A 19121-nucleotide genomic window follows, 5' to 3' on the forward strand; every position below is an offset into this window, starting at 1 on the left:
GGTATGTGGAATGTCACAGATTCCGATTCTGCCTTCAATAATTCGGAGCACGTTTGCGAGCCGATTGGAATTTTCAAATTCTTAAAATGATTGGCAAATGACGGACTTAATGGGAGAACATAAAATCGAAGAAGTATGCGTAATCGCCTTGCGTGCAGCAACCAACACATCATCACTGCTTTTTGCTTTTCTTTGTTCTGTGGCATACGAATTCTTTGGTTAGCGGTCAAATTTACAGGCACGCGGAAGCCCATTGCCATCTCCACGAAAATATCACAATTATTTGCTTTTAAATGAATCATGTATATTGTTAGTTTAGACCAGTCACTAAGATATGTGCTCATTATTTTCAGAAGTTTGATTTTCTTTGCCATTTTACTCTTCTGTCTGTTCTATTCTTTTTTCTACTCCCGTCTCTAAAATACCTAATTACCCATCGACCTAGTGTGCGGGAAGCGCCACTTTATCACGTCAGTTTCGTTTACCATGATTCCGAGGCGCTTCGGGATTTTACCATACGGATGTGGGAGCAATCGGATGTTTTCGCAAATATTTCCCACGCTTTGAATTTTGACGTTTGTCAATTCTGACGGTCATGTCAGTGAATGTATTCGTGTTGTTTTGCGAAAATGTACCCACCCAAAAACTAAGGGTCAGAAAAAGTATAGTATGCAACACGTTCGATAAACTTTTTAAGTCACTCGTTTATTAAAAACTCGCTCCGCTGCTCTTCGCTCGTGTCAAATAAACTCGTGAGTCAAATGCCGTTTACCGCACTTGTTGCATAATATACTATTGTTATTTATAAATATGCCAGTGCGACTCTTAGTTGGTAAGGCGTTAAATTTACCTTTAATAATCATACATTTTGTTTTTTCTATATTCATATATTTGCATCAGCCACTTATACAAAACTTCCATTTCCTCATTCAGGATTTGTACTACCTTATTAACACTATCTCCCATTAAATACAACAAGGCAAAGGCAAATAGTTGAACTTTACACTTTTTCCAATGTCGTACAATGTCGTCTATATAGACAATGGAAAGATTCGGTCCCCCTACTGGGTACAGCAACTTGATTTTCTTTTTTCATTGATGTATAATCAAGAAGCCTTGTTTCCTGAGTAAGGTTTGATAGATAGTTTTCAAACCATTTCAGCACCAGATCGTGAACACCATATTTTTTTGTTAACAGATGTTGTGTTTTAAATTTACAAAGGTCAAATAAACGTTGTCATACTGATCAAAACCGGAGAGAGTTCCAAGAATGGGTTTTGCCAGAAATTACCAACATTGGAGTTGATGATCTGCGCGAACGTGGTTTGGCGAAGAGCAGGAAAGAAATTTGCAAGTCGCAATACCTGTTTTGGGAGGGAGTATGTTTCAACTGGCGCGCAAAGTTACTGCTCACGTGGCTAGACAAGTTATAAACTACATGAACTCTGTAGCTATTGAATTGATGAAGTGGCCACCTCACTGTCCCGATTTAAATCCCACAGAGCGTCTACCCACCGGTTAACCACAATCAATTGGTGAATGCAGTAATAACAGAACCAGTATGCCACGGCGTATGAGTACAGTGATTCAAAGTAAAACTGGGTATATACACTATTAACATTATAATATCCATAAATTTTTTTGTTTTTGATTTTTTTTTGGTTTCACATTTCTCTCGTTTCCAAAAAGTATTGTCTTTAATAAACTTACATGTAATCTTAAATTTGTAGTTATTTTATTTTAAAAAAGTAACTCGTCAATTTTGTTTTCATTTATCAAATCGATCAGACATTATACAGACAACTAATAATGTATCCGATATTGATACGTCGTTTGAAATGTCGGAAAAATTCGATAGCTTATACTTGAAATCATTTAGCAATGAATGTATTGAATCATAAAATCTATAAAAACATGTTAGGCTATAAAATGGTGGATATTCTTCAATAAAAGACCTAATGAAGCAAACTAAAAAAAAAGTTGGCCAAAGATGGAGCTACCTTCTAATGTTTCCGTTGCTAGTATACCACGCATTTTTGGAAAAACAATATTTTTATTACACCCCGTATAAATCGAAAATGAACATTTTATCATATCAGCGAAAACTATGAAATTATAATGCAAAAAAAATATTCAAGTCGGATCATAAATTCAGAAAAAAATAGCATAAAAAAAGTCTCAAGTTTATGATGTTGCTTGCATTAATTTTGTCCAGGAGTTTATATACCGGGTGACACAAGAAAGTGGTAACACTCTATAACTTTCAAACGGTTTGAGATAGCGATCCGAAATAGGCTGAATGTCCAATTTTTTGACAATATGTAGTAAATATTTGCAGTTCCGGTTTGAGCGGAAATAACAGTAACTTTCGAATTTTAAATGGCAGAACCTATATTTTTTTGCATTTTTGGATTCAGGATAGGACGGTTTTTCTCTTTTTTTTTTGTTTTTTTAAATTTCTATTTAATTTTTGAAAATTGTGCCTAGGAGGCTGTGACTATCGTAAATACTATTTACCGGGTCACCTGATCAAGAGAAAAATTGTAAAATGAAACTTTTCTTTACTTATCAAATGGCAAATAGCATTTGCAATTATTTTTTAGGATAACATAGTTTTCTCAAATATTGGGAACAAAAACTTTTCAAAACCGGTACTTTTTTTACATTTTTTTTTTACAATTTTCAAAATAAAAATAAGCTCACAGGAAGGAAAAAAAAACAAATAAGTAAATACATTTTTATAAAATCAAAATAGGTATTAGTTAAGTGGCTTTGCTTCTATTGATCATCAAGTCGGCGTGATTGAAAATTCTGAAATGTACAAATTTTATAATAAATGTTAGGAAGGGTTACGGCGGATGTAATTTTTACAGCCAAGGAGTGTCATATACAAGGAGGACCTTTTGAAAACATTCTATGAAAGTTTCATCTTAAAATATATTGGTTATTAAGTAAATAATTCAAATAAATATAAAACTCCAGTTCCAAAATAAATGAATGTGATGTTTTGTGTCAATGTAAAACTTGTCTTACAAGTAACACACGTTGATATGGTACTTTCAAATCGATTCTACCGACACTGTTGAGGTTTCATTTTCTAACAGATTTTCAAAATATTGTGTTGAATTATCCGAAAAAGTGACAGATTTGAGGATAAAAAAATATTTCAAAACTTTTGTTCTTAGTTTCCGATGAAAAGTGCTTGTAGCTTATGACGTATGTATACACACAATACTTACGTTAGTTTTTCACTGTATCCCCGTAAACCAAATGCATATCAACTTTGTACCATAATAAAACACGTTGAACAAAAAATTCTAATCGTGGAATCTGAGAAGAAACTCTCCCTTGAATTTTATTATTTTTTTAATACTAATTTGTTTTTTCTCTTTCCACTGTATCAACTTGTCGACAGTTTCTTCTGCATTTTTACCGACTTGACAGTTAATAATGAATAGGAGGAAAGCCACCTAAGTGATATTTTGTTTTTATAAAAATGTATTTACTTATCAGCTTTTTTATTTTTTAACGGATTTTGAAAATTTTGGTGATAAAATGATACAAAACGCTTTATCCTACAAAATTTAAAATTTAAAAAAGTTAAAATTTTTCCCATGATCAGGTGACCAGGTAGTATTTCTGATGGTCAGGGCCTCCCAGACACAATTTTCAAAAATTAAGTAAAAATTAAAAAAAGAGAGAAAAACCGTTCTATCCTACGTAGAATGATCTTCTGAATCCAAAAATGCAAAAAAATGTCTCATTTAAAATTCGAAAGTTACTGTCTTTTCTGCTCAAACCGGAAGTGGAACCATTGACTATATATTGTCAAAAAATTGGACATTCAGCCTATAATATAGTGTTCCCATTTTCTTGCGTCACCCGGTATATAACCATATAGCGACAGGCTTTTTGTTGCACAGTATCGTAGTGGTCGTGTTGATTAGTTGTAAAGTTATATTTTAGGAATGAGCACAAAATACTTTTGAATATCCTTTATTGAATTTATTTATTACATCTTAAATAGTCGACAGGGTTTAAAATCAATCAAACCGAACCGACTTTACAAACGGAAAATCGACGGCAAAAAACATTTCGACGGTCAGAAAAAAGAAACTGACGAAATATTGGTAAATGTAAATAACTTATCCACGAATATTACTTTTATTGTTTAGGATTATTGTATTCGATTTTTAAATATTGTCTATAAATATTACACGATAGATCTTCTGAATAAATACTAAGCTATAATCTCTTTTTTTTGTTTTTTTTTTTAATTTTTGGCACCGAGTGACTATTTTCATGTCCGGAAAAAGTGAGCCCAGTGATTTGAGATCCGTAATATCAAAAAGTTACCACACCCCCGTTCGGTATACAAAAAATAACCTATAAAAAGTACTTTTACATTATTGTTTTATCATTATTATCCCAACATTACACAGTGACAACGCTTCTTAAGAGAGAAATAACATTATCATATAATTTTTTTTGGATTTTCGACGTTTTTGCGCATTTTTTTTTAGATTTTTCTCCTTGGATCGCTTAAATTCAACCTTACCGTAAATACATTACAATCAATATAATCTATACATTTTTTTTAAATTTTCAACGAAAAACAATTAACAAAGTGTGTCGTTGCAAAAACTATCGAAAATAAGGCTTAAGTATTATTACAGGGCGCCATCCGGCACGCCCCCCAATGATATGTATGAGTTCTGACGGGTTTTCAACGCTAGAAAAACCCCCTTTAAGCGTATCGATGACATTGTTTCCCGGGGCCGAGACCACGCCCCGACAGTCCGAATAGGACCCGCGCAAATGCGAAATAAATAATACTGTCTCTCGTTTCCTCTGCTCTTCCCAAGCGAATTTTTACAAATACGTCGCTCGGAAGGGACTCAAGCCAACGAACAACATCGCACACAACCACACACACATATACGCACACACATACAAATAAGACCAAAGACGGGGCCAACCTCCTTCGACGAAAGGGAATGCAGGCTGGCTCCGACGGCGCCCCCCCCCCCCAACCCCCCAAATTTGTACCTTACTCCCATCATCTACGTCTCGTGGGCGGTCGAAGGGGAAGAACCCCGTCCAGACTCCTGGTGGCGATCAGTGCCTCATACGAGCCCGTTATGGTGTCCTTGATGTGGCGAAACGCTGCAATGTCGTAGACGGAACGTGCGGTATTACTGAAATCGAACGGCTCCTCGATGCCCATATACTTCCACTGATGAGGGTCGTTTTTGGGGGCTCGGTTATTTTTGCAGTCGTCTACGGGCAGGCGGGTACCGGCCCGTACCGATATGGCGTACCGAGCGAAGTCGAACGTCGAGTAGTACTTGAAGAAACCGATGAGGAGGTCGGCGAGACAAGAGTCGTTTTGCGAGCGAAACTCGCTGAACGTGTTGAGATCTTCGTGCACGTGGGGAATGCGATTCTTCGCCGCTCCACCGAACAGTTCCGGGTGAAGGGTGTGAAGGCACGGCAGTACCGGCGGCGAGACCCCACCTACCAAGTAGTTCGTTTGTCCCGTTAGTTTAGGGGGCAAATTCTATTCATTTAGCCAAAGTTTGGGTTGTTGTTAACAAGAAACCTAAATTTTTTTACTACTAGTCGCTTCAATTGTTTGAAAATCAGTTTCCTTAAAAAAAATCAAAGATCTATTGCTTAATTACAGTTTCTAAGCCTTAAGAGAATATTTTGATTGTGACGTAGTTCATTTGTTGGATATAATAAAATCCTAAATGCTATTAGGAAAATCAAACAAGAAACTGCTGGTCCTATTTTTTAAGCTGCTGTCTTAATTTAAGAGTAATACAAACGCGAAATCCACAATAGTTTAATTACAATGGAAAATGTAAATACAAATTTATGATAAGAATTATACTTCGTTTTTTTTTTCCGTGAATGTACTGAGTTTTGAGCTATGATGTTGTCAGAAGAGATAATGCCACAAAAAATGACTGCCTTAAGGGGTCTAGGCATTCCTGTCGGCAACTTTTCAAGGAAGCCATAAATTATATTCATTTAGCCAAAGTTTTGGTTGTTGTTATAAAAAAAATTAAAGTTTTTAACTACTAGTCGCTTCAATTGTTTGAAAAACAGTTTGTTAAAAAAAAATCAAAGATCTATTGCTTAATTACAGTTTCTAAGCCTTAAGAGAATATTTTCATTGTGACGTAGTTCATTTGTCCCGGATAGTTGGATATAATAAAATCCTAAATGCTATTAGGAAAATCAAACAAGAAACTGCTGGTCCTATTTTTTAAGCTGCTGTCTTTATTTAAGAGTAATACGAACGCGAAATCTACAATAGTTTAATTATAATGGAAAATGTAAATACAAATTTATGATAAGAATTATACTACGTTTTTTTTCGTGAATGTAATGAGTTTTGAGCTAAGATGTTGTCAGAAAAGATAATGCCACAAAAATGACTGCCTTAAGGGGTCTAGGGATTCCTGTCGGCAATTTTTCAAGGAAGCCGTAAATTATATTCATTTAGTCAAAGTTTTGGTTGTGGTTATAAAGAAAATTAAAGTTTTTAACTACTAGTCGCTTCAATTGGTTGAAAAACAGTTTGTTTAAAAAAAATCAAAGATCTATTGCTTAATTCATTTCCAAACATTAAGAAAATATTTTGATTGTGATTTACAGTAATGTTATTTAATATGTCCAAGGTATTATTTGTAGATACTGATTTCTATGTTTTTTTCATATATACCTTACTCTAGATGTATTCTTTTTTAAATTCCTTATAATTATATAGTAAATCGTGACGAACCAGATGGTCAATAAGAAATCCATAAAATTTATATTTGGGGACCACTCTCTATATAACTACAATTTTGTAACCCACTAACGAGGAAATTGATTAATAAAAAAAATTGAAATACAAGGAAACTTAATTATTTTTGTAAAAAACTTTTTAGAACACCTAATGGAAATCACACGATTACCAACTCAACACTACTTTGAAAGTAGTTTTTCTCTTAAATAAAAACCCTTACATTGCAAATAATGGATCATCATCAGCGTCCAAGAATAACTCGACACGGTCAGGTTCTTTGCGTCGTTGATTCCATTGGCTTTGGCCCACAGTTTGATGACGACGACCAGAGGTCTGATGCGCCAATCTAGACGCGCGTAACAGTACAACAGGTGGGTGTTGTGTATGCCCACCGAATTGTTGCAATTAAGATCAATCTCGAACCCGGTCGACTCGTCCCGGAACTTCAGGATGGGCACCTTGGCTAAGATCAGTTCCGGGTCGATGGTTAGGCCTGCAACAACAACTTGCAAGGAGTTTGTGGGGGACGGGGGGCGACCCCCACCACCTTACCTACCGTAGTACTTTATGAGGTGGAGCCGGATGTTGTTCAGGTGCTGAAGAGAGTCGAAACGCGGATTCTCAGTGCAGGGACGTATCAGGAGGCACATGTCCACGTCGCTGGTGTCCAGGCCGAAACCGGTCATGGTTGAGCCCACGATGTAGAGCGAATAGTGGCTCACGCACCTCTAAAAATCGCCAGTGTCCACGACCGCAAACACATACCTCCCCCGCCACACCCTTACCCTGATGTACAAGAACAAGTCCTTCCAGAACAGTATCTTGTTCTCGTAGGTTTCGATTTTTTGCGCTTTGCTGATAAACAGGTCCCACATCTCACGGTTCAGCTCGTCCAGCGGGCTCCCGCTCAGCAGTTGCTCCGGATTCGGGTCTATCTTCATGACCTCCGATTTAGACTTGAAGCGGAGAGAGAGGCCGTAAGCTCTGCGTACCATTACGTCGGTATCGTTCAAGTAGGACGTGGCATTCTGGTGTCGTTTTCGATTGTTCCCGATTTTGTTCAAGTTACCGCCCGTTTGTGCACCGTTGGACGTGTTAGACCTAGAAAATTTAATTAACCTAAACTTGAATATATGCAAAAGCGCAAGGTGGTGTATTTTAAAAGCAAAACTCATGCATAATCTTTGAAAAGCTATATATCATATGATTTATAATAGAATCCGTTAGAGTCGTATAAATATCATTTTAACTTCAACATAAACAAATCAGTCCTTGCAGCAAAACCGGCAGGGGCAAAACCATTAGGCAACTCTTCAGGGTCAGGAAAACCATGGCAAATGATAATATTGTAAAAAGTAACCCTCTATACTTACCTAGTATTCCTGTTAAATATGCAGAGAGAGTACATTTGGACCAAAACTAGTATAATTTTTAATTTTGAATAATAGCAAAAACAGGCCCATTATCAGGATTATTTTATCGTAATGAACATTTTAAACTTTGAATTTGACAATCTTGAAGTGTGTGAGTACTGCTGCATCATCAGTTGATTTGATAAAAATGGCAGAGAAGCACCACCTCTGTGCTGTTCCCAAAGAAATTCGCAAGACAGGAACAAAAAAGAACATGCAGTACCAGCAAAAAAAAAAACACACACATGCCAAAACAAAAATGGGACGTCACAGACAGACTTGTTTAGTTACCTAAGCTTGTTGAAATTTCTGTTGTAGTTATTGCGAAAAGTCTTACTGTTATCTTGGTACTGCAAATTATTCAATGTCTGCTGATAATCTGCACGATTGTCGTAAATCGACACCTCCCGGGAGAGGTGATTGATTTTGCTAAACATGATCGCCGGATTTAGTTGTGAAAATCCATTGTGCACATCATAATTTACCCCTATAACACCGAATTCCTTTACGGTTACCAATACCAGATGGTTTGCGGACCTAGGCTAGTCTTACCTGGATCCGAGGCAACTCTGAAGCACTGGAAGTAACTATCGTCGTCGTCGAATTCCTTGGGCGAAATGGGTTTGTATAAGCCTTTTACATCGTCTGGTGGTTGGAGGTGATCGTTCTCTTTTAAATACGGCGACGGCAGTAAGTTTATCGGTAAGCTCATTAAATCTTCGTTCAGTTCAGTCTGCGGGTCGCGGTTTTTCGTCGAAGAACGCATTGAGGGGCCGCGAGTGCTTATGGTATCAAAAAATATCGTTCTGTTCATTCTAGCGACTGACTACGTAATCCGGCGTTAAAATTCTAGTTTCAACGCTCGCGAATTCTCTTGGGGCACTCAAATTATCCGAATAAAAAAGTTACGAGTTCGGCAAGAAAAAAAATGACAGGTCTTGAGGTTAGGATTTTGAGCAGACAAAAAATGAAAGCGACAGACTAATTTTTATTACTTACTGGGTGTTTAGAATTTTGCATTATCGGGCGGCGCGCAATCAATCGCGAATCTTTACCAAAAACAATGCATTTTTCGCTAATATAGCGCCAATTTTTTTCTTGCAGAAATGCCACACTCCTACCAACCTACCGTTGGAAATCGCAGACCGTCGAAGCTTTCCTTTGCACAGACGCCGAAGTTTACGGCTTAACAAGGGGAGACGCATATTTTTGTGTGATAAATAAAGGACGATGCTGATTTATGTCAGATTACGAAGCATAAATGAAGATCTTTTATCTATGTTAACGGCTCATCATTAATGACAAATAGACTCCTTAAAATTGTTTACTGGTCTGTGTAATTACTGGACGTGTTAAACCATTAAATTCGTCTGCGTAATTGTGTCAGTTGCAGGTGTCAACTTGTCGGAAAATCATAAAAATGGAGAACTTGAGCCGCTTAAGCTCGCGGACGGGCGATATTTTAAACGACGCAGTCGATCAGTTGCAAATATACGGCTGGTACTTGTTTTTCGGATGCACTCTGTTGTATTTCATATATTCTAGATTCTTGAAACATCGTCTGAAGGCGGTTTTGGAAGCTTACGACGGCCACAAGAAAAGTCGTGAGGATAGGGAGTACAGCGCCAAATATCACAAAAGTGAAAACGCGTAAACGATTCGCTGTTGCCGTGTGAAAAAAAAAAACAATATTTCAGACTCGGATTTGTATGCTGCCCGAATCTCTGCGCAACAAAAGCACGCTCAAAAACTGCAAGAACAATACGACCAGCAAGCCAAGGAGTACCAGGAGAAGATGCAAATTGTAATAAATACGCTCTTTTATATGGATCCGTTTAATTATAATTTAATTTTATAGAGAGAAGATAAAAAACGCCAAGAGGCATTGGATAAATTGGAAGGGGGAAGTAGTGGGCGGAGACTGGGCGGCAAACAGGAAGCCAGGCCCAGAACTTTGAGACCAGGTGTGAGAAGCGGCTAAATCAGAAACTAAGGAGCCGGATTTGATTGGTCGCGCTTACCTGTTTTGTGGTGCCCATATAACTACTACCACCCACCAACTGATTTTTCATGTGGTCATAATTTTTCTGGAAAATTGATTCAGTCTCTGAAATCACCACAAAACTGGCAAAATACTAGCAGTCGATGCCATTATTTTTATGTTTGGTGATTATCTTCCTACCTTTTTGTATTTTTGTGACAAAAACGCCCACCAACTGGCAACTTTGTGTTTTCAGGGGAAAACTGTAAAGAAAAAGTATGTATCATATTTATTTTCAATAATTTGCTCTGATTTTTTTCAATAACGTTCTCCACTGGCTTTTTGCCTGAAGAATTTAATAGGATCTGGACATATTTTTGGAAAATACTGCTATAAAAATGCCAACGGTCTGTTACTTAATTAAATTAATTAGTTAAATACAGGTTTTATTGGTTAAAAGCAAAATTACATTACAATTACAAATTACAAAATTACAATTATTACAATTACAAAATTACAAAAACTGTTACCTAGAAAAAAAAGCCAAAATATAATTTATTTCATCAGATAAAATTGTAGGTATATACTTACTAAATTAATACTTAATAAGATTAAAAAACCTTGTAAAAAAATAGAGAAGAGAATTTGTTAAAAATAATTATAGTCTTGAAGAGGAAGCACATTGCACTACTAGGCAAAACTGGTTTCCGAATTTTTTTATTCACAGGTTGGTTAGGTTGAATTCCTAAATAAATCGTGTAAGTTGTCAATTACATCTAAATGACATTGGATTTTCAAAATTAAATTATCATCAAGGGTATTTTTATGCATATTATGCATCTGGTTCATTGTACTATATATTCAAAAATTTTTCCATTAAATTTCTATTAAATTGATGTCCCATTTTTTTTTCATTATGTACTATTTGTTTAAATTCCAGCAATTTATTTTCCTTAAAGCAAAAAATAACTGCATTGGATTGATATGTTTTAATAAAATATTTTTAGTCAGTAGTTCGCTTACCTTGCACCTAGGCAGGACCAATCAAATTGTGGTGTGTTGTACCAAGCTTATAATGATAAACGGCAATCTTTATTTTTTTGTAGATTACAACCCGTTAATGGGACCCGGCGGCTCAAACTACAGACCGCCCAAACGCGGTAAATGCGGCGGGGGAGGGTGCGGAAAATAGAACCAGTGGCGTGTATTCGTATTTAATAAAAAGAAATATATCAATTAAAAAAAGTCTTAAAGCAAACCCTGACGCTTGAGATCCTCGTAGGTCTTTCGGTTGACCACGTTGCCCTGCGAGTCCTCATACTCCTCTTCCGTTTCGGGTTGCCATCTCTCGCCCTGCTTCTGAACCTTAAGTTTCTCCCACACTGCAAAACAGAGGGGCAGACGGTTATGGGGTACTACTTTTTCAAAAATCGACGCTAGACTCACGGGCCAAAGCGTCCTCGATCTGTGTCACGTTCGCGAAGTGGGCGGTGTTGGGGATCCCCAGGCACCTCATGCCGTGGGCGTGTCTCCATTCAGCGAAATGTCGCTGAAACGCTTTTGGCCCCTTGTACACGTAATTGCCGCAGATCTCGCAATTGTAGCTTATGTTCAGCCCGTGCAGCTTGTACAGCCAGTACGGAATGGGCTAGAAGGAAAAAAGTGAACGAAACCGAAAATTAGGTTAGGTGTTTAAGAGTACTTTGCCGTCCCATCCCAGGGGCAAATTTTTCGGATTGTAGGGCACGTCGTCGTCGCCCTCGTCGGGACTTTCTTCCGCCGACTCCTCGTTCTCACTGTCATCCCTCTCTCCGTCAGTTCGGGCTTGCTTCCGCTGCACGTTCTCCTTGGTCGCCGCCCTTTGGGCACTTACGAGCTCCGCCAATCTGAAAAGAAGCCAACCGTGGTCTATGTATTTTTATTTCTGTCTCTTACTTATAAATCTGGGCCTCCAAACAGGCAAGCTCCCTCTGCCGGACGTGTTCTTTCTCCTTGCTTGCTTTTCCTTTTGTCGCCTTTGTCATCAACGAAGGATCCAATGAACTTTGGCCTTTGGTAGAGAATAGCCGCTGTGCTCTCTCTTCTAAAGTCCTAGAAGATATAGGGTTAGCCTTTGTTTTCCCAGCCACAGCTATAACACTTTACCCGCCACATTTAAGTCCTAACGCCATCAAGGCGGACTTCAGGCGATCCAAACCCAGGGAGGCCAATTCCTCCCAGCTGGAGAACGCCGACAGATCTAGATGGGCTCCCACATTGGTCAAAGCCGATCCGGTTTCTTTCTATGGCACGTACACACAGTTTTAATCACGATTCTGCAATGCGTGCATATAACTTACTGGCCATCCGGGACAAGTCCCCGCCTCCCATTGCTGCATTGCGTTTTTCGCCTCCTCCTCTAGCACCGCATCCAAATCCATCAGAGGTTTAATGCGTTGGACAAACCAACCCAGATATTCCATGAGGCAGAGGAGGTACTTTCGATACTCGCCCGATTTCCTTTCTTTTGGCACATCGTAAAGTTGATCAAACATTCCCAAATAGGTTATGTAATCAACTTTCTAAACAAATATTGATTGGGTCAACATTTATTTATTATGGCTCGAGAGAGCATTAAAAAAAATTATATATATATATATATATATATATATATATATATATATATATATATATATATATATATATATATATAATCTGACTGAATCGTCCTTAAGAGAAAACGTTAAGAATTTTTGGAAGTTCGTCAACAGTAAAAAGGAACGAAACTTTGCACTTTGGCGACGTGACCTGTTCTGTGGGTGACGATATTGTCAATTTATTTGCAGACTATTTTTCGAATATGTATAGTGACGCGGTCTGTTTCTCTGAAGATGTCAACCTCTCACACTTGAACATTTCGATTTCATCTATTTACGAGACTGTCGACTCCAGACAAAAACAAAGGATCCGGTCCCGATGGCCTCCCACCATATCTTATTAAGCAAAGCAGCTTCCTACTTTCCAGACCACTTTCTATAATTTTTAACCATTCTTTAAAAACCACTACCACTACCACGAACTCCGCCTGTGGTAGTGATGGGTGGATCGAGTAGCCCATCACTGCCATTGCCGGTCTCAAGCCCGGATAAAGGAGGAGGGTTGTGGCGTTAGGACTTAGCACCCTATCACACGTAAAACCCCAAATGGGAAAAGCTAGGACAAAAGGCAGAATGAAAATACAGAAACGGAAAAATGGTCCCCGGGTGGAAATCCACACCTTCGATGAAGGGAGCCCCATAGGATACGGGGGGGGCAATTCTGCTTTTGGTCAAACAGAAAACCCAAGCTTACATCTCAACCAAACCAAAACAAAAAACAGTAAAAACAGGAAACTAGTATGTGCCACCTGGAACATACAGGGTTGGCGAACAAAAGAAACAGAAGTCAGAGAGGAATTTAACAAAGGACAAATAAACATACTGGTAATGAGCGAAACAAAAAAGAAAGGACATGGCACAGAAGACATAGATGGGCACCTACACATGTGGAGCGGTTATTAATAAAGAAAACAGAGCTAAAGCTGGGTTTTCGGTACTTATCAACAAGAAATGGAAGAAAACCATTACATCATGGGAACCCATTAATGAACATATAATCACAGTACACCTGAAAATGTGCGGCAGATCAATAGTTTTATTAGGAGTATATGGACCAACAAACGACAGCCCCGCTACAGAAAAAATTTCATTCTTTGAAACTCTAAAGGAAGCAATTGAAAAAGTGAAAACTAAACAAGAAATAATAATAGCTGGGGACTTTAACGGAGGGACGGGAAATAAAGCACATAACAAAACAGTAGGCCAATTCGGGGAGGACACAATTAATGACAATGGTGAAAGATTCATTGAAATTTGCGAATTAAACGACTTAAAAATTACCAACGGCTTCTATAAACATAAAGACATCCACAAATACACCTGGATACAAGAAACTAGGAATCTAAGATCCATAATAGATTACATAGTTGTTAGGATAACTACAACAATTAAGATACAGGATGTAAGAGTTAAAAGAAGCGCTGAATGCGGAACCGATCATCGACTGGTAGTTGCGTACATGCACTTTCCTTGGTATGGAATAGCAAAGAAAAACAAAGAAGAGACAGCAAAACAAGAACAACAAAAAGACAACCAAAACAACCAGGAAATAAAAGAGAAAAGATTTAAAATTCACCTCCTAGAGGAAGAAACAATAAGAGATTTGTACAGACGTAGACTTGATGAAAAACTAATAGAGTTCAATTTTAATAATTTAACAGACACTTACGAACACGTGAAGAAGAGCATTAAAGAGGCAGCTTATGAAGCATTAGGAGAGGAAGACGGAAAGAACAAAAAATATACAGAAGAACTTAGTGAGGAAGCTATTGCAGCTATTCAGGAAAAAAAGCGCTTACACCAAAAATGGCTCTGTACAAATTCGGGAGAAGACCTACAGAAATATAAGGACAAAAACAGAGAAACAAAAAAACTAATTAGTAAAGAAAAAAATGAAAAATGGGATAGACTCTGCCAAAACATACAACAGTATACAGGAGGTACAAGATGCTCGGAATCATGGAGAACAATAAGATCTGTCAGATCAAATACCAAAGAGAAAGTCAATATACAGTTTATCAAAGAAACCGAATGGGAAAATTATTATCAACAACTACTAACGGAGACACGACCACAATTCTGGCAACAACTAACATACCAAATACAACCTAACAACAATCTAAAGCATGTAACAATAGAAGAAAAAGAAATAATAAAAGCCATTAAAGAATTAAAAAACAAAAAATCACCAGGGCCAGGGGGGACAGTGAATGAACTTATTAAGTATGGGTCGGACAAATTATTCAGAATATTAAAAAACATGTTTGAAAGAGCAATAAATGGAGAAACGTTACCAAGGGAGTGGAATACGGCATATATAAGCTCTATTTTCAAGAAGGGGGATCGTAGGAAGTGTACCAACTAAAGAGGAATTAGCATTATATCAAGCATGGGAAGACTATATGGAAAGATAATCAAAAACAAAATAGAAGACCAGATAATAGGGAAAATAGGTGAAGATCAAGCCGGTTTCACGGCAGGGAAGTCATGCGTTGATCAGATATATACGGTAAGGCAGACTATCGAAAGGAAAAAAGCTAAAAACAGAGACATCCATTTAGCATTCATAGATATAAGAAAAGCTTATGACTCTATACCCAGACAACAACTTTGGAAAGCAATGGAAGATATTGGGATAGAAAGAGAACTAATAAAAGCCGTAGATACAATGTACAAGAACAACGAGTTGTCGGTTAAAATAGGTAATAGGTACACAAATCGATTCACAACATCAAAGGGCCTACTACAAGGATGCCCTACATCAACAACGTTGTTTAAAATCTATCTTGAGAGGACGCTAACACAATGGAAAAGAAAATGTCAAGGTATGGGAGTCCCAGTACGCGACGACCACTTATACACCCTAAGCTTTGCCGACGACCAGGTGGTCATAGCCCAGGATGAAGACGACTTGAGTTACATGCTCAGAAAGCTGAAAGAGGAATATGAGAAGGAAGGTTTGGAAATAAACTTCGAAAAGACAGAATATCTAACAACAAAAGAAGGGGAAATCGAAGATTTGGAAATAGATGAAAACACAACCGTAAAAGCAACAGACAAATTTAAATACTTAGGGTGTATAATAACGAAAGATGGATCAACAGAAGAAGAAATCAAATCTAGACTAGGTCAGGGTAGAACATGTATAAAACAACTGAACTCCATTATATGCAACAAGAAATTAACAAAGAAAACAAAAACAACAATATTTAAGACAATAGTAGAAAGTATAATTATATACGGAGCAGAAACCTGGCTATTGAACAAAAAGAACAAAGCTAAAGTAACCGCCGTAGAAATGGAATATTGGAGAAGGTGTTGCCAACGAACACGCATGGATAGAATACGTAACGCAGAAATCAAGAGGCAAATGAATGTAGAAAAAGACTTATTAACTACAATAGCAGAAAAACAGCTTAAATGGTATGGTCATGTCAGACGAAGTGACGATAGACGGTGGATAAAGAAAATCACAGAGTGGAGCCCTATGGGACGTAGAAAGAGAGGAAGACCCAGAAGATCGTGGAGGGATGAAATAGATGAAGCCATGGAGGAAAGGGGGTCGCCAAAATCTCACTTGGCATCTTCAATGCTCGCGCTCCGAAAACACTTCGAACACTGGGAGGTTATCGGCGGTGCGTGCGGTATTTATACTCTGCGCCGGAGATGGTAACGGTGCCACGCACAAGCGCACGTTGGCGAAACGTCTGCAGGATTCCAGTCGGATGCAGGATTTGCAGGATTCCAGTCGGATGCAGGATTCCAGTCGGAGTTCAACGAGCGAACGGATGATATCCCGGAGTATAGTGTCATCACATTTTTCCATCCGTGAATCAATACGTGAGAATATATATATATATATATATATATATATATATATATATATATATATATATATATATATAAACCACTACTTTTCCAAATTACTCTGGAAATCAAGCTTCATTACCCCTATCCTAAAATCCGGAGATAACTCGCAAGTCAACAATTATAGGTCCATCAGTATCTTGAGTTGTATTCCTAAAGTGTTGGAAAGTTTAGTCTGCGACTTTATCTGCTGACCTTAAAGGTTGCTTCATCGACCAACAATTTGCATTTCTCTCCTATGGCTCCACTGAGCTAAATTTGCTGACATTCACAGATTTTCTGCTGGAATCATTGGAGGAGGGGTCTCACTTTCATGCCATTTACACAGACTTTTCAAAGGCTTTTGCTGGAGTAAATCATCAAATCTTAATAAAACAATTGCAAAACATTGGAATCCAGGGAAAACTTCTGGAATGGTTAACATCGTAACTTACTGAACGAGTGCACATTGTGCGCGTCCAGAGCTTCCAATCCGCCGAACTTAGAGTGCCTTCTGGTGTTCCACAAGGTTCGCACCTGGGACCCCTGCTCTTCAATGTTTATGTGAATGATATTGCCTCATGTTTTCATCACGCATGTTTCCTATTATTTGCTGACGACTTAAAATTCTATATGAGAGTCCATAATGCTGATGACTGTATAAAACTCCAGTCCGATTTAGATCACCTATCGCTATGGTGCGATTTCAATGGAATGGAACTAAATATTAATAAATGCCAACAAATGAACTTTTACCGGAGCAGAAACCCCATACATTTTACATATAACATAAAAGGGACACCTTTATTGCAGGCCTCCGTAAATAAGGGATATTGCAGTGTTACTCGATATTAAGTTGACTTACACACAACATGTTTCATTTATTGTGTCTAAATAACTCCAGATTTTGGGCTTTATTAAGCGTTGTACAGTGGACTTCTGAGTGTTCCTTCTCTCAGATTATTGTTCTGCTCCCTAGTGCGTCCACACCTGGATTATTGTTCCTGTGTGTGGTCACCTTCGTATAACGTCCATAGGTTCCTGCGGTACATAGCATTTAAGGAGCACCAAGGACTTGAGGACGTTGATTACTTTGAATTGGAAAACTCGCTCCAACTTACAACTCTTCAGATTCGTCGCATGCAGAGGCACCTCATAATTTTTTATGATCTACTGCATTCAAATTCTCATGGACCTGAGCTGTTATGTAAGATTGGGCTTCGCATTCCCATCCGCCAGACGAGAATAAACCACTACTTCCAGGTGGAGTTCCATCGTACTAACTATGTGCAGAACACTAGCTGCACTAGCGAATCGCTTTTCTGACCAACTTGACTGCTTCCAGAGTGCAAGAATATTTAAGAAAGAACTTAAAAACTGTCGCTAAAACTATTCCGCTTTTCCTCGCAATAGTATTGTATAACATTGTGTTGGTGGCTCACTGCTCTTATAAGTGTACTTACTGTCGTGTCGACTAAGTATACCAATATTTAATATTTTGGAAAACCAATGTTTGTCATATTTGGGTAAGGTCTTCATCTATCTACTTAATTCTGTTTTAATTTATTCTATTTTATTTCGTTTTTTATTATTGTGTTTACATTAACCCTATTTGGGGGTTAATACATAAATAAAAAACAATATCTTAACCTAACTTACCTCTATTCCTTTCAGATTTATGTATTTCTCATAACACTCGTGTAAATCCAAATATTTCCCATATCCCTCCTCATCAGTAAATTCAACCAAATCTAAAAATGTTGCCCAGTAACCTTCGCCAAAACGCAACACTAAATACTTACTTGCCATTTCTTCAGTGGGGTTCTCTCTGGCTTTGCCCAATTCATCAAACTCCACAGACATGGGCACACTGATCTGAAAATATTGTCGTTATGTCACCCGGAGAGTTTGTATAATACAATAAACTCACCTCATTGGGGTGCTTACGATAAAAATCTTTTATTTGCTTCAAACGACTGTAAAACTCTTGAAACTCGTTTGGACCTGTAAGGGCAGCCACTTCAGCCTTCCTCTGCCCGTCTTTGTCATCATACAGTTCAATTAGGCGATTCGTCGAAGTCATATATCTGTCCAGCAAGTATTTCATACGGTGATCAGAATTAATCTGCTCTCTGTACTAAAAAAGAGAATCCTGTTATGTCAATCCATTGCTAATATCTACGAGCACCTATTTTCGACAAGAACCCCAAACCACAATAAAGCCTATCCATTTGCGTTATTAACAAAACCATAATTACTCACGGCGTTCTTTTTATGCAGCATTTCTTTAACCATGGCGTCGACTAGACGTTCCTTTTCTTCGTGGTAGCGCCTCTGCTGTTCCAAAATTGTTTCCATTTTGAAAATAACAACCAGTCTTTTTTTATAACCCCGAAATGTCTGAAATCCACAGTATATTAAAGAAATATATGTTGGTGAGTGATTAA

General features: G+C 37.8%; 3 protein-coding genes across 7 annotated transcripts; 1 reads left to right on the plus strand and 2 right to left on the minus strand.

The window, feature by feature from the left end:
• Window positions 1–3861: 3861 nt before the first annotated feature.
• On the minus strand, window positions 3862–9361 carry LOC132701782 (poly(A) RNA polymerase gld-2 homolog A-like). 2 transcript variants are annotated; one of them, XM_060669963.1, is made up of 7 exons: window positions 9211–9361; window positions 8764–8993; window positions 8503–8698; window positions 7585–7900; window positions 7356–7527; window positions 7020–7292; window positions 3862–5517 (listed from the first exon to the last, which is right to left on the minus strand). In XM_060669963.1, exons 2-7 carry the CDS (start codon window positions 8975–8977, stop codon window positions 5060–5062), a joined length of 1629 nt encoding a protein of 542 aa, XP_060525946.1. In that variant the 5' UTR covers window positions 8978–8993; window positions 9211–9361; the 3' UTR covers window positions 3862–5059. The 2 variants fall into 2 exon arrangements, with proteins under 2 accessions (XP_060525946.1, XP_060525945.1); XM_060669962.1 differs by having other exon boundaries at window positions 8764–9341.
• A 45-nt stretch (window positions 9362–9406) lies between these two features.
• On the plus strand, window positions 9407–11437 carry LOC132701786 (selenoprotein S-like). Of its 4 annotated transcripts, none has more exons than XM_060669969.1 (5): window positions 9407–9547; window positions 9605–9851; window positions 9909–10015; window positions 10070–10175; window positions 11299–11437. In XM_060669969.1, the coding sequence occupies exons 2-5, from the start codon at window positions 9632–9634 to the stop codon at window positions 11382–11384; spliced, it is 519 nt and encodes a 172-aa protein (XP_060525952.1). In that variant the 5' UTR covers window positions 9407–9547; window positions 9605–9631; the 3' UTR covers window positions 11385–11437. The 4 variants fall into 4 exon arrangements, with proteins under 4 accessions (XP_060525952.1, XP_060525951.1, XP_060525949.1 ...); XM_060669968.1 differs by having other exon boundaries at window positions 9407–9541; window positions 9599–9851; XM_060669966.1 differs by having other exon boundaries at window positions 9408–9541.
• A 3-nt stretch (window positions 11438–11440) lies between these two features.
• Window positions 11441–19100, minus strand: LOC132701783 (splicing factor 3A subunit 3). Its single transcript, XM_060669964.1, has 10 exons — window positions 18937–19100; window positions 18605–18811; window positions 18477–18549; window positions 18334–18425; window positions 12532–12753; window positions 12338–12474; window positions 12128–12283; window positions 11895–12078; window positions 11639–11840; window positions 11441–11574 (listed from the first exon to the last, which is right to left on the minus strand). The coding sequence occupies exons 1-10, from the start codon at window positions 19030–19032 to the stop codon at window positions 11441–11443; spliced, it is 1503 nt and encodes a 500-aa protein (XP_060525947.1). The 5' UTR covers window positions 19033–19100.
• Window positions 19101–19121: the final 21 nt, after the last annotated feature.

Source organism: Cylas formicarius, unplaced genomic scaffold, assembly GCF_029955315.1.
Source record: "Cylas formicarius isolate icCylForm1 unplaced genomic scaffold, icCylForm1.1 PGA_scaffold_5__7_contigs__length_24384050, whole genome shotgun sequence".
Taxonomy (NCBI): domain Eukaryota; kingdom Metazoa; phylum Arthropoda; class Insecta; order Coleoptera; family Brentidae; genus Cylas; species Cylas formicarius.

Coding starts and splice junctions, on each gene's coding strand:
- LOC132701782 (XM_060669962.1), bottom strand. CDS start 9,025: ATGAACAGAACGATATTTTTTGATACCATAAGCACTCGCGGCCCCTCA. Junction 7,293..7,355: donor CCACCTCATAAAGTACTACG/GTAGGTAAGGTG, acceptor TTGTTGTTGCAG/GCCTAACCATCGACCCGGAA. Junction 5,518..7,019: donor GATGATCCATTATTTGCAAT/GTAAGGGTTTTT, acceptor ACTACTTGGTAG/GTGGGGTCTCGCCGCCGGTA.
- LOC132701786 (XM_060669969.1), top strand. CDS start 9,632: ATGGAGAACTTGAGCCGCTTAAGCTCGCGGACGGGCGATATTTTAAAC. Junction 10,016..10,069: donor ACCAGGAGAAGATGCAAATT/GTAATAAATACG, acceptor TTAATTTTATAG/AGAGAAGATAAAAAACGCCA. Junction 10,176..11,298: donor GCCCAGAACTTTGAGACCAG/GTGTGAGAAGCG, acceptor ATTTTTTTGTAG/ATTACAACCCGTTAATGGGA.
- LOC132701783 (XM_060669964.1), bottom strand. CDS start 19,032: ATGGAAACAATTTTGGAACAGCAGAGGCGCTACCACGAAGAAAAGGAA. Junction 12,475..12,531: donor GGACTTGTCCCGGATGGCCA/GTAAGTTATATG, acceptor TACGTGCCATAG/AAAGAAACCGGATCGGCTTT. Junction 11,841..11,894: donor CCCTGGGATGGGACGGCAAA/GTACTCTTAAAC, acceptor TTTTCCTTCTAG/CCCATTCCGTACTGGCTGTA.